The sequence below is a fragment of the Portunus trituberculatus genome, chromosome 41, assembly GCF_017591435.1.
Source record: "Portunus trituberculatus isolate SZX2019 chromosome 41, ASM1759143v1, whole genome shotgun sequence".
Lineage (NCBI taxonomy): Eukaryota > Metazoa > Arthropoda > Malacostraca > Decapoda > Portunidae > Portunus > Portunus trituberculatus.
The window spans coordinates 14,856,711-14,870,940 of record NC_059295.1 but is presented as its reverse complement, the minus strand read 5'-3'; the positions used below and the strand labels follow the sequence as shown (position 1 = coordinate 14,870,940).

Below are 14,230 nucleotides of genomic sequence, written 5' to 3'. Positions count from 1 at the left end.
ATTCACAAATAGAAATATTCAAGAAGTGTTGAAATAAAAAAAAAAAAAACTATAGATTGCAATTAACCACAATTATAAACAACCAAATGAAAAATTCAGTCAGTATAATTTTCCTATTAATCAGAAAACTTATTAATAATTTAGGGAACAGCAGAGCTTACCCCTTATGACCTTGAAAGCCGTGAAGTTCACCGGGTGGAGGGAATGGTTCTCTGTGGAAGGAAAGTAGGTTTAGGCACCGCCACTGTCCTCCTTATCATCATCTCTATAATTTTTCATCGGCCATGAAAGGAAAGTGTAAATTTCTCTGGATATATATATATATATATATATATATATATATATATATATATATATATATATATATATATATATATATATATATATATATATATATATATATATATATATATATATATATATATATATATATTTATTTATTTATTTATTTATACATATATACACACACACACACACACACACACACACACAGAGAGAGAGAGAGAGAGAGAGAGAGAGAGAGAGAGAGAGAGAGAGTGTGTGTGTGTGTGTGTGTACGTTTTCCCACGCACCAGCAATCTTTCTCCACTTAATGAGAAAGTGATCACGAACGAGGGGGTTTCTGGCGTGGCCGCGAGGGGCGTGGGCGCCTAGGCTGGTAAGAGTGACGGGCGTGGCGCGATGTTCCTGGTAAGCCACACTCACTCCTGGGCCGTGGCGTGGCTGCAGTAAGTGCAGGCGTCGCTGAAAGGAACCTGTGAGAGGTGTGGCTGTGACGTGAGGGATCCATAGCCACGCCCACACCAACATCCAATGTGCCCCATTTCTGTGCATTATCTTCTCTACTGATAGTCTCTCTCTCTCTCTCTCTCTCTCTCTCTTTTCTAGTGACTAGTCAGGCCATCCAGTGCTGGGGGCAGGGCCGGGACGCCCCACACACACAGCTGCAGATCATCGGCGCTGATATTTGCTGGGAGAGACTGGACTCCCATTGATATCCACTCTCACCAGATCCCGAGTCATCCACCGCTAGTCACTCGTTGTAACTCCACCGGAATGAAATGAAAGCTGTATCTTCACCATAACACATGCACTTCATCACTTGTCACGGCCGTAAACAACAACAGCAATGCGAGGATTTATGATTGTTTCACTTTTTTTGTAGTTTAACTCGCTGATTACCTTTGACTTCTCACCAAAAGTTCACCATGACTGCACCTGGGTCCTCTCACGTGGCCAGGCAGAGCCACCCACGTCACTCCAGGAAAACCGCGCCAGCCATGAAACAGGATAAAGAGACCGAAATCCTCCTCGCCGCGCGCCAAGGTCTGGGCAGCCTCCCGGGGCACGGGGAATGGAGAAGCAGGCGAAGGGAAAGGAAGGGTACTGACAATGCCTGTAAGAAAACAGCAGCATTTCCAGTGATCACGTGCGGGTGAAGTAGTTCTCGACTAAGGAGGGCAGGTGGGCGCTGCTGGTACTGGCCTGGTAGAAAAGAATGCTGTCTGTCCAAGCTACTATCACCTTGACCTCTTTCGTATCGGGATCGCGTAAACACACACACACACACACACACACACACACACACACACACACACACATACGTGCGCTCGGGCGCGCACGCGCTCCCGTGCATATACAAGTATGTGTTTGTGTGTGTGTGTGTGTGTGTGTGTGTGTAATTCACCTCGGTCGCCTGCTGGTCACCCAGCCAGTCTTCCCCATTACGGAGCGAGCTCAGAGCTCATAGACCGATCTTCGGGTAGGACTGAGACCACATACACAACACACACCGGGAAAGCGAGGCCACAACCCCTCGAGTTACATACATCCCGTACCTATTTACTGCTAGGTGAACAGGGGCCACACATTAAGAGGCTTGCCCATTTGCCTCGCCGCTTACCGGGACTCGAACCCGGTCCTCCCGATTGTGAGTCGAGCGTGCTAACCAGTACACTACGCGGTGTGTGTGTGTGTGTGTGTGTGTGTGTGTTCATACGTATGTGTGTGTGCAGACTGTATTGTAAGAGATGCTGATTGATACGATGAGCATTACAGTATTAGGTATGTGAAGAATATAGCTTGACTTGACTCTTTTAATTATCACAAGTAACTCATTCAGGTGTGCGTGATCACCGTCTGGGATGGCGGCTGGCGTCTGTTGTGCACACTTCAGCATCCACTACAGTCTGTTGCATCTTTAAGTATATACACACTTTGTACTTACTATATGCACATTTCTAACACACCCATCCCGGTTTAAGAAAAAATAACTCATTGATTTATAATCATTTATGTATAAAAATAATCTTATATATAAGCATACAAATTTGCGGGAACGAAGTTTCACCACGGTAACAAGTTTCGTGGAAGCTTTTGCGAGAAGAAAATGATCAGACTGTACAGATGACGTACTGTTTCAAATCTTATCATCCTGTGAAGGCTTTACTTTTCTTTAGGATGGAGTAGATGACTAGGATGCGAGCAGACGACGTCGCAGGAAAATCTACAACAGGACTGAGAGTGAGGGTGTATATACAAGCATGAGAAGTGTGGTGGTGTGGTAACTATTGTCACTAAGACTACAGCTAATTTGGGGTGCTGGTAACGAAGAAGGCGGCGAGGACCGCCATCTTGTTTATCCTTAACAAGTAACAGGCAGTAAGCGACAAGTAACAAGTCATGGTGCAAAAACAGTCTGCCGACCAGCATACAAACACAGGAAGGCAGAACGGCGTTTATTCATTGCTATTGTGCTTCCTCGCAGGCAGTCTTTCAGGCTTACAAAGGGCATGCTGGTTTCAGGCTAACAACGAGTGAGTGTTTTATGCTCTTCATCTGAGGTGACGTTTTTTTTGTGGTAGCCGAATCTCTAGTGCGGGACTTGGTCTAGGGTCCAGCCCACACAACGCTGCTTTGCTGGTGATTCTGCTGCGAGGAGCTGCTTTGTTTGGAGGAACTTTTGTCTGAGGAGTAAGAAAAGCTTGCAAAGTTGTTGTTTTGGTTGTTTTGGCCGGGGGCGGCGCCATACCCTTGGGGAGGCTGTGGTGGCAATGCTTGATACTGGATTGTTGGTTCCTGTGGAGGGATGTAGTCAGTAGTGATGGGAGTCCAGCCTTCCATGCCAGAGGTAGGTTCAGCCGCTGGTGGGGAGAAGAGAGAGTAGTCGGGGACATGAGATTCTGTTTGTGCATGGTAAGGTGCTGCAGAGCTTATCAGACTGGGCTGAGGGAGGGTGTGCTGAGGCCCGCTGGAGGCTGGAACTTTGATGTTTGGCTTGGCGATGGCATTATAAGTGCGTGGCGCTGACGAAGGTGGTGACGGCACAGCGTTAGAGGAGAGAGTGGATGGGGCAGGCTGAGGCTCGTACGCAGCCAGCTGAGGGAAGTTATGGGCCTGACCACCCACCCCGATGCCGAAGCCGCCGACAAAACTACTCGAAGATTTTTTGGAAGATGATGATGAAGAGGAGGAGGATGAGGAGGACTCGGACTTGTAGTTAGCAGAGGCGTGACGGCCGCCCCCTCCCAGGTGACCGCTGTTTCCTACAAACTGAGAGGACGAAGACGATGACTTGGAACTTTTATTTTCAGAAGCACTTTTCGATGAAGATGCGGAATGCAATCTTTGCGCAGCCACGCCGTTGTTGAAGTTAACACCACTGTATGCCTGCTGCTGCTGCTGCTGCTGCTGCTGGGACGACTGGGACTCCTCTGATGACTGAGAGTTCTGTGAGAAGAATCTGGCCCCGCCTATCCCGCCGTTATTATAATTGAAGGCTGGAACAGTAGGGGTGGTGGGCTGGGGTCGTGGTTGATAAGTTGAAGGGGGAAGGGTAGGTTGTGGTCGTGCCTGGTAAGTTGAAGGGGGGAGGGTAGGTTGTGGTCGTGGCTGGTAGGTTGAAGGGTGAGGGTTGGTTGTGGTCGTGGCTGGTAGGTTGAGGGAGGGATGGTGGGGGTTGGGCGTGGGCGATAAGTTGAGGGAGGATTAGTGGGCTGAGTTGGTGGCTGGTAGGTTGATGGGGTCCTGGGCGGGACGTAGCCAGGGAGCGTGGGCGTGCCGTAGGTGGGAGTGGGCCTTGTTCCAGATCCTTGGGAAGACTGGCCCCCGTAACCTTGGATGCTTCCTGAGAAACTGCTACCACTGCTACTGCTGCTGCTGCTGCTGCTCTTCTTTGAAGACTGGGACGATTGCTGACTTCTATACTGTTGCTGATGACCCAGTGCTTGGCTCTCCTGCTGTCCACGACCAGCTTGCTGATAGCCACTGTTTACTCCTCGGCCTAGGTATGCTGCCTGTTGGCTGCTGCTGCTGCTACTACTACTGCTGCTGCTTTCTTCAGAGCTCTTAGCGGACTGTTGCCTGTGGTACTGCTGCTGCCCAAACGCATGATTTCCCTGGGCAGCAGTCGGCCGATAACCGGAATTTACTCCTTGATAACCAACTTGTTGGCTGCTGCTGCTGCTGTTGCTGCTGCTGCTGGACTTTTTGGATGAAGACTGAGAAGCTTGATGACTTTGATATTGTTGATGCTGTTGGCCCAATGAACCGCCTCCCTGCTGTCCATAGCCCCGCTGGACGCCGCTGTTAGCTGCCTGGCTGCGATATGAACCTTGCTGGCTGCTGCTCTGCTCTGCGTTGTGGGAATTGCTGGATGTCTGCTTTGTTGTTTTGCTCACGGTGTACTGTCTTTGTTGTTGTCTTTGTTGCTGCTGTTGTTGCTGCTGTTGTTGCTGCTGTTGCTGCCCATAACCATTCACTTGGTAAGGCTGTGGCTGCACGAAGGCGCCATAACTCTGAACATCATCAGAGATGGCTCCGGTCTTCTGCAGGTCCAGGAAAGTCTTGATGGGGATGAGCACAAAAGGAAAGTTGATGAAGTTCTCGTTGGTGTTGTAGGCCGCGTTGTTGGAGAAGCTTTGGTTCTCGGTGGTGGAGGAGGAGTTGGTGAAGGAGTTGTAGAGGTTCTTGGTGACCTCCTGGAGATACTGGGCCATCCACTCGTCCTTGGACAACGTTTCACTCGCCGCCGTCCTGGCCACGGCTGCCTGCTGTGCGAGGCCGTTCTTGGCATTGAAGTTGCTGCTACTGTACTGGCCGGAGCTACTCGAGCTGCTCTCCTGGGAGGAAGAGGAAGAAGAAGAGGAAGAGGAAGAGGAGCTAAATCTGTTAAGAGAGTTTAGGTTAGAAGCGTAGGCGCCATTGTTATTCTGGCCGTAGGAAGCTGGGACTGGGCGGCCGGTAGGGGTAGGGAGGGAGGCGGGGGAACGAGTAGCGTCATCAATACCTGGAAAATAGACTGAGCGTTACCATCGTGACCAAAAATGTGTGTGTGTGTGTGTGTGTGTGTGTGTGTGTGTGTGTGTGTGTGTGTGTGTGTGTGTGTATAAAAGTACAAGTTTGGTTGGAGATAATTAAACATAACGAAACAAGTCACATAAAGGGGGAAATAGTAATATCAATCAAAAAGTTATAATTGAATCTAGACACGTGACGAGTGAAGCGAGAAGGTGAGGGTGTGGGTGAGGGTGAGGGTGAGGGAGAGGGGCGAGCAGGGAGACGCGGCGTCACCCACACCAGGATGCCACCAAGCCTTTCCTCGGTGATGAGAAGGAAGTATTTAATCACTCCCACAGATAGATAGATAGATAAATAGATAGACAGATAGAAAGATAAATATAAAGAAAGATTGATAGGTATATATATGGATAAAATTATAGGTAGAGAGGTAGATAAGAAAAATAGACAAATGGATGGATAAATAGATAAATGGGAAGATAGATAGATAAATAGATAGATAGATAAATATATAGACAGATAAATTAATATGTAGATAAATATACTGATAGATAGATAGGTTGATAAATTGATAGACAGAGTGAGATAGATAAATAGATAGATAGATAGATAGATAGATAGATAGATAGATAGATAGATAGACAGACAGATAGATAGATAGATAGACAGATAAATAAAGAGAGAGAGAGAGAGAGAGAGAGAGAGAGAGAGAGAGAGAGAGAGAGAGAGAGAGAGAGAGAGAGAGAGAGATGGATGGCACGTATGATCGAGAGGTGGGAGTTGGTCAGGCCGCCACCCGAGCACCAGCCCAAGACTCGGGGAAGTGAAGGTCGTAAGTCACGTGAGAATCCAGCGAGTCCACAGCGAGGAGCGGGGCAAGGGTGGTCAGCGGGAGGAAAGGAGAGAGGAGTTACATCTTGAGAAAGGGAAATGTCTGTGAGCAAAAAAGTTATATACAATAAGCATACCAGAGCAGGTCTAATAAAGTTTCAGTAGAGAGAGCATGTTTGTTTCCGAGCTTGTTTTGATATTTTCTTAAACAAAACAATTCTACAGCTGGTGAATATGTGTCCTTGATCCAGTCAAGTGGGGCGGAAGGGAGTAAAATTTAAGAAGGGAAAGAATGGAAGAAAGTTTAACTCGGCAATTAAGAAAAAAATATATATAAATTCCAGCAGACACATTGATTGATATTTCTTAAGGAATTTTCAAGTTCAAGAGATGCGAAGCACAATATTTTGTTTTATAAGCACAGAATAGTGCAAGAAAGAATACCAAGGGAAACATTAAAGATCGAGAACAGAAATGCAGCAAATTAGGCTTGTCCTGAGTAAGTAAAGGATAAGTCTGGACCATTAACCACCACCACCGCCACCACCGCCACCACCGTCATGATGTGATACAGGCATGCCACCACACTACTGCTTCCTCTAACCGGCAACATTTGCGATAATCTTGCATATAGGTAGTGTACTAAAACAAAAATAATTTATCATTACACACGCAATTGACGCGAGTCATAATAAGGCCACTGAGTGAGAGGAAACAGTGGTGTGGGATCAGAGGTTCCCGTCCATGTGGCGGGCGGAAAGGGGAGGCAAACACAGGTCAGTGGCTCCGTTCGGCGCCTCAGGTATCGGGGCTCATGTGGTGTTAGTCCATGGAGTCGTCGGTCTGCAGGTCGTGGCGGCAGCGGGAGGATCGTCTGGCGTGGCTGGAGGGATTTGTGAGGGCGAGACGGGACCCTTAGTAGCCGTGCATGGCGGCTCGTGAGAACGGCGGGAGTGGCGGCTCGTGTGGCTGCTGGCTCGTGACTGACTCATGAGGATGATTACTTATGATACCTCCTTATGATGATTACATATGTAAAAACTAAGACCTTACACGATACTACGTCATCGTCGCTTGCTGCTATATGTAATGCATTTCATATGAAAGAAATAACAATCTTAACATGTTCCTGTGACGGCTATCACAGTAACTATGGATTATATTGATTTTTAAAAATTTAGTGTCTTACAGCATGTGGATGTACCTTCATCGCATCACTTCCGGTTGTGTTGCTACATATGCAGATGTTATTGTCTATGCTCTCTGCTTGCACATCTTTAATGAACATTACAACCAAAGTGTGACACCATTTCAAGTTTATACTGTACATACTAAACAGTACATATTGTGTTCCCTCATCACCCTGTGTGTTGTGTTGTGGTTGCTGTGCTTTAGGAGTCTACGCTTAGTGACAGTGTTTGGGAAACCTTCATCTATCCACTCATGAATTTATCTTTAGCATGTGCCTAAGGATCGAAGATTATAAATCAACTTGAAATGAAAATTTGGGCGATGTTCAACAGACTAGAAGAGCAGCTATTTATATAAACAAGTATCTATCTAATAATACATAATCTGTGCCTATCAGTTCCATCCTTACCTTATCCTTAACTGAATTAAATAATAAACGATCGAGGCGCTCACCAGGGCAAGGTGTCTTGTCAGGGCTGCGAGTGAGGGAAATTATGTGGAAGCCGGTGTCGTCTGCGCGGTATGTGGTGGTTCTGACCAGACCGGTGGGATCCAGAACCTGGGGAAGAAAGAGGCAATAACAGAAGGTAGGGAGATGCAGAAGTAGAAGAGGAAGCGGGAAATAATGAGGTTTTAAGGAGAGACGGATGTAAAAAAGAGGCGAGAGCAAAAGGGTGAGGGAAGTATAGTTGTAGGGCAGGACAGGTGGGGTGAACAGGAGGGAAAACGGTTGTGTCTGTGCTCTCTAGTGTGATTACTATGTTATCTAGCTTGTACTTTTCATGTCTAATAGAAAACTCTCACCACAAATCCTACCCTGATAAGACACAAACGTTATAGTTTTGTACTGTTTAATTTCTAAAGGAAAACTGACACACACACACACACACACACACACACACACACACACACACACACACACACACACACACACACACACACACACACACACACACACACACACACACACACACACACACACACACACACACACACACACACACACACACACACACACACACATCAAGAGGGCCGGGTTCGAGTCCCGGTAAACGGCGAGGCAAATGGGCAAGTCTCTTAATGTGTGGCCTCTGTTCACCTAGCAGTAAATAGATACGGGATGTAACTCGAGAGGTTGTGGCCTCGCTTTCCCGGTGTGTGTTGTGTGTTGATGTGGTTTCAGTCCTACCCGAAGATCGGTCTATGAGCTCTGAGCTCGCTCCGTAATGGCGAAGACTGGCTGGGTGACCAGTAAGCGACCGAGGTGAATTACACACACACGCACACACACACACACACACACACACACACACACACACACACACACACACACACACACACACACACACACACACACTTGACTTCCCAATACACCTGGTCTTTGATAACCTCCACTTCCTCATCACATTCGTTCTCAGCAAACATTTGGCACCAACACACTTGTCTTCTCACACACCATCCGGCACCAGCGCACCTGTCCCACAACACAACCCGCCAAACACACCTGGAAGCAGCCGGTAACAACGCCCTGTTTGTCTCCTTCCTCCTGCCGAGTCTGGAAGTTCTCTGTGGCCTCGTCATCCACAATATAGGCGAAGTTGAAGGGCATTCCTTTCATCTGGACGCCGGCAGGACGCAAGTGGGTGGAAATCGAGCATTACAGATGAGAAAAGAATAAATGTTGTTGAGCTTGACTACTTTTCATGGCATATGTTTAGATATCTGATATACGCTTGATTAAGTTCATTGTAACACCTTTACGTTCCTGTTTCTTCACATGCGAGTACATTATTTTAATGAAACACGCTGGGTGATAAAACAGCAGAGTTATAGAATATTGTTCTTGTTCCTTTTTCACGTAAGAGAGGTTATGGCCAAGGGAAATTAAGACTGCAAAGAAAAATCTACTACATCTAACTCGACATCATGGATAACCCTTAGACATTTCCTCATTACAGTAGACAGGAGGCCGAGGGGAGCAGTACCGGCGCTTCCCCCGTGGTAGGCAGGACCACGGTGGGGTTGAGGCTGGAGCCTGAGGTCAGTAAGGTGTCGGCGTACTCCAGCAAATCAGCGGGTACGAAGGCCTCCTGCTGGCCGTCATCTGTGGGCAGCATCACTCCGGGCACTGCCTTTGGGACCAGCTGGCCTTCATCCGTGGCGGTCATCACCTGCACGAGACAGTCTCATTTGTGGTAAGGTGTGTGTGTGTGTGTGTGTGTGTGTGTGTGTGTGTGTGCATTAATTTAACTTACCTGAGCATTAAGACTTTTGTATGGAGTTGGAATAGTTCACCAGTTGTTTTTTTTTCATGAATTTCTTATACCATATCAAAATCTTGCCAATAACACATGCCAAGGAATCCCTCATGTATTCATTTTATCAGACAGACAACCTCACCTTCATCATCTTCTTGGGTTTGCTCAGGAGTTTCTTGAGGTTGCTGGAGGATTTCTTTGGGTGGACATGTGGTTGAATCAGCTGCTGATGGGAGTAGTCGAGAGGCGTCCCGGGGAAGGTACTGGGTGAGTTCGCTACGCCGTCTAAGTGAGGCACAGAGGCATAGGAATCCAGTGCGCCCAGGGTGTCGTCATGACCATATCCAGGCTGATATTCAGGGTAAAACTTAGCAACCACGATGGGCCGTAGGAGGATAGGTGCGCTGCTCCCCTGTGTCTGCTGCGTCCTTCTCACCTCAGCTGGAAAGAAGCGAGGCATTTACAGTGGTAGAGAAGTAAACATTCTCCCCAACCAGTCGCCACCTGCCTCACTGACGGAATACGATGAATGACACCAATGGCTATGTCCTTGTTTGTTAGTTTGCTGTGTCATAAATTGTGTAGTTAGTTGTATTTTTTTCTTTTTACCTTTCCTGGCCGGGATCGAGAGCTCAAGTTGCGGGCGAAGCTGGTCATCCACAGTGGCCTCGTACACCGCCTGCCGCTTGGTAAGGGCCTCGTGATGGCGGGCGGGTGGTGGAAGCAAGTAGAGGGCAAACGGCAATTCGTTGGAGGAGTAAAGCGAGTCTGGGAAAGCAGGAGACAGTTTGCAGCAGTTAGTGTGGGCGACGAGGAGTGACAAGTTAGGTGGTAGGAACATCAAGGTGAAGAGAGATGCCACACGAACAGTGGGCGAGAAGAGGAAACATTTGCAAGGCACATACATGCACATGGTATCTCGGTCTTTAAGTAGGTCTCACAAGACCAGAGGGCGATAATGATAAAACTTAATGAAGCAAGTCTCTTGAGAAATAATACTGCAAAGCTTTACTGTCACAGAAGCAGAGAAGGCGAGAGAGCTTATTCCGAGAAGCTGATTTGAAATGACGATTGCGTAGTGAATACGTTCCAGGAAAGTAATCATAAAACCCAGTCATAAGGATTCATTTGGGTAGGAGGAGAGGCGCAGCGGGAGAGGCAAGGCGAGAGGGCCAGTTAGCAGCGAGGCAGGAGACGGACGATGGTCGGGAAAGCAGGAAAGCAGGCAGACGTTTCCCATAACGAGGAGTGGCGGGCCATAAAAATGCTCACCAGAGCTCATTACAGCGCGGCAGAGGCGCCTCCCCAGGGACGACTTCATGCTTACGAGATTACTGGCGTCTGTTGCCATTTTCTCAACATGTTCAATCCTTGTGTTTGTATTTTGTTCACTGTAATTACAATGCTTCCTATCTGCAGTATTTTTCTGATCCTGTCTCTTAAATTTTGCTCTCTTTTCTTTATATTCTTCCATCCTTTACATCAGTCTTCTTTTCCTTTCCTACCTTCCCATCTTTTCTTTAATCTCCATTTTTTATCTGGTTCAGTTTCCCACAATTTGTCTTCTGCCAGACACTGGTTTACAATACACACTTTTCTTCCTCATTCAGCCACGAATTAATTGCCTTCCGCGTGAACCACCTTGTGAAATATAATTGAAAGGAATGTGCGTAAGACGGAGGAGCAAGTGACCAAAACGTGGGAGTCTTGTGGCGAGGCAGGGGCTGCGTGGGTGATGAAGGAAGAGGGTGCAGGTGTGGCTGGATGGTGGCGGTGATAGTGGTGATGGGTGTGGTCAGCGCGAGTAGGAGTGAAAATGGTGGCTGGGAGGAGTAATATGTGGAGGCAAGGGGACACGTCAGGCTGGTGGTGATGGGGAGACGATTGCAGATGTGGAAAGTAATGAGAGTCGAGAACGCGTGGAGGAGTTCGTAGTGATGGTACATTGGTGGTGAGGGGATGGTAAGGGGATGAATTACAGGGGCGGCAGTGGGAAGGTATGGGGGAAGGGAGGAGCGAGGAGTGGGTGTGTTGTAAAGGAAAAGATGAACAGTGGTGGTGGTGCTGATGACAGTGTGCATTGTGTGATGTCTGTGGTGGTGAGCGATGCAGTAATGAAAAGATGATACAGCGAACGTGCTCTCTCTCTCTCTCTCTCTCTCTCTCTCTCTCTCTCTCTCTCTCTCTCTCTCCACACACACACACAGCTTGCGTTGCCTCATCACTATTACATTCAGTACCGATGGGGGGATGGCGCCTAGGGGTAAGAAGGAAAGATGGGAGAAGAGTAGAGGAAGGAAAGAGAGAAAGGGAGGGGAGTAAAGAGAAGCAGGGAAGGAAAGGGGAGGAGAGAGAATAGCGATGATCATTGTAAGGAGGAAAGGAGGAAAGAAAGGAAAGGGTCGAGGAAGGGAGGAGAGAGAAGAGGAAAGAGGAAACATAGATGCAGGGAGAGGATGGGTGGGAGGATGGGCAGGAGGTTCGGGGAGAGGAAAGGGGGGGGAAAGAGGAAAAGCTTTGCAGTGAAAGGGAATAAAGGAAATCTGACCGGTAAGAAATTGTCTCTCTAATATCGCGGAATGTGACTTGTGAAAGTATACAACACGCAGGCTACTGGTGATGGACCGTGGCGGGCTGGGGAGCGGGTGGGGTAAGGGAGGCACGCACCAGACATTGGGGCGTAAGTGACGACAACAATAACAGCAACAACAATAACAACGACAGCTATAGTATGGAATTTAACTGGCAGATAGACAATAAATAACATATCACACACACACACGCACACACACACACACACACACACACACACACACACACACACACACACACACACACACACACACACACACACATACACACGGTCTATGAGGTCTGAGCTCGCTCCGTAATGGGGAAGACTGGCTGGGTGACCAGCAGACGACCGTGGTGAATTACACACATACACATACCTTCAGTCTTGACCAACCCAGGGCAGCACAACAGCCCAGCCAGCAGCAGGGCCGCCGCCACCAGCCGCCTCCAGCCTGATTCCATCTGCGGAAGAAACCACCACTCATTACATCAACTAACAAACCGTAAAGCTGCCGCCTCATTCGCCGGTCAAGCATCGAAATAACATCATACACATGGAATGACCGATTTTATTTTCATTTTCTCTAATGTATGCTTGCACAGTCACTGTAGAAAGAAGAAGAAGAAGAAGAAGAAGAAGAAGAAGAAGAAGAAGAAGAAGAAGAAAAGGAATAATAATAATAAGAAGAAGAGAAGGAAGGATAAAAACTGATTTGTCATAAGATCACTAGCGTCGAGCTTCACGTAGCGATCAGCACACCGTGTCCTTCTCAGTTATAGCGTGTCATAAACCAAAGTGACGATCAGTACAGGCTGAGAAGAGTGAGGAAATCAAAGGTACCTCTGTAATCATGATATATGACCAAGCAGGTAACGGACCTTAACACTGTACACTCGCGAGAGAGAGAAAAAAGGTATTGCATGATTATCACAGCCATATGCTGTTTCCTTCGGAACTAACCTGAGATTTCGTCATGCCCACGTAAATAACAGACCACTGACCGCTCCTGGCACGGTGATACTGAAGACTTGCTGACAGTACTTTCGTTTCGTCTCATTTGGTGGAGAGACACACGGCACTTCAAGTTACGAGCGTTAAGACAGTTGTTTACTTAATGCAAATTGCGAAAAAATAGTTTAGCAAGACTATCTCATTTGATGGCCAATGAAGGAGGTCTTCAAGTGACCAGATTACACGTTTTTGGTTTAGTCAGTCACGGACGAGCTCATGGACCTGGCACTGCGGCGACCAGCGAGGTGAGACAGGAAGATGGGGTGTGGTTGTCATCCGTCAAGCCAGACTGACGCCAGCGAAGACCCACGCAACCATCACGGCCACCGCCAGGCTTGCTACTCGCCTTCCCTGTCGCTTGTAGTCTGAAGAAAGTTCCAGGACCTAACTGCTTCTGTTGAGTGTCAGTGTGTGCTAGACCGGTCTTCCCTCACGTCATTAACTTTCAAAATCTACCATTAGTTCATTAAAGCACACCTGTTTTCCTATAATTTCTAGTCATTATTCTTTTATGATTTTCTGTTGTGTACTTTTAGTATTTCCATCGGCTGCTACCACATTCTTTCTAATTCGAAACATCGCTACCTTTATGGCTGTCATTACACCATTTTCAGAGACGCACGTGTGTAATCAGGAGCAGACATCCCGCGGTGCTGGTACACTGAGCCACCACACCCCGCTGCTGCACCGCCCCGTCACGGAGGAAATGAGTTTATGTCCATTTGGCAAAACCTACATGTGTGTGTGAGGTGAGGGCTAGGGGGAGGTTTGATATACGTGTCTGTTCATGGCATAATTTGTGCAGTCTGAAGATGGTAAGATGTGATGAGGGGAAGTACATAGTCTGCGCTCCACCGTCTGGCTTGTGCTGCTGTTGCTTTGAGGGTCAGTGTTTATTACGTCTCTACAATATTTTGGAACATTTGCTAACAGGATACATACCACAGAAAAGTTTGAATTGGTGTTTGTTCATAAAATCAATACGACTTTTAATAAACATCTGCTTTAAGGAAATTAGGTATGTACGAATACTCAGCCACACAAACACACACACACACACACACAC

General features: G+C 47.5%; 2 protein-coding genes across 2 annotated transcripts in view; both read right to left on the bottom strand.

The window, feature by feature from the left end:
- LOC123516552 (protein O-linked-mannose beta-1,2-N-acetylglucosaminyltransferase 1-like) overlaps positions 1–981 on the bottom strand; it is a 10,448-nt gene extending 9,467 nt beyond the window's left edge. The window contains 2 exon segments of the mRNA XM_045276028.1: positions 162–212; positions 573–981. Coding sequence (XP_045131963.1) covers positions 162–212; positions 573–834 — 313 coding nt within the window. The 5' untranslated portion in view covers positions 835–981.
- A 1,296-nt stretch (positions 982–2,277) lies between these two features.
- LOC123516672 (probable serine/threonine-protein kinase cdc7) lies at positions 2,278–13,128 on the bottom strand. Its single transcript, XM_045276274.1, has 8 exons — positions 13,114–13,128; positions 12,530–12,614; positions 10,188–10,346; positions 9,721–10,019; positions 9,306–9,491; positions 8,825–8,938; positions 7,774–7,879; positions 2,278–5,287 (listed from the first exon to the last, which is right to left on the bottom strand). Exons 1-8 carry the CDS (start codon positions 13,126–13,128, stop codon positions 3,753–3,755), a joined length of 2,499 nt encoding a protein of 832 aa, XP_045132209.1. The 3' UTR covers positions 2,278–3,752.
- Positions 13,129–14,230: the final 1,102 nt, after the last annotated feature.

Bases quoted from the DNA above. Each gene is read 5' to 3' on its own strand.
- LOC123516672 (XM_045276274.1), bottom strand. The intron at 8,939-9,305 runs GTACTGCTCCCC...GCCGGCGTCCAG, and splicing joins CTACCACGGGGGAAGCGCCG to ATGAAAGGAATGCCCTTCAA. The intron at 5,288-7,773 runs GTGAGCGCCTCG...TCTATTTTCCAG, and splicing joins TGACAAGACACCTTGCCCTG to GTATTGATGACGCTACTCGT.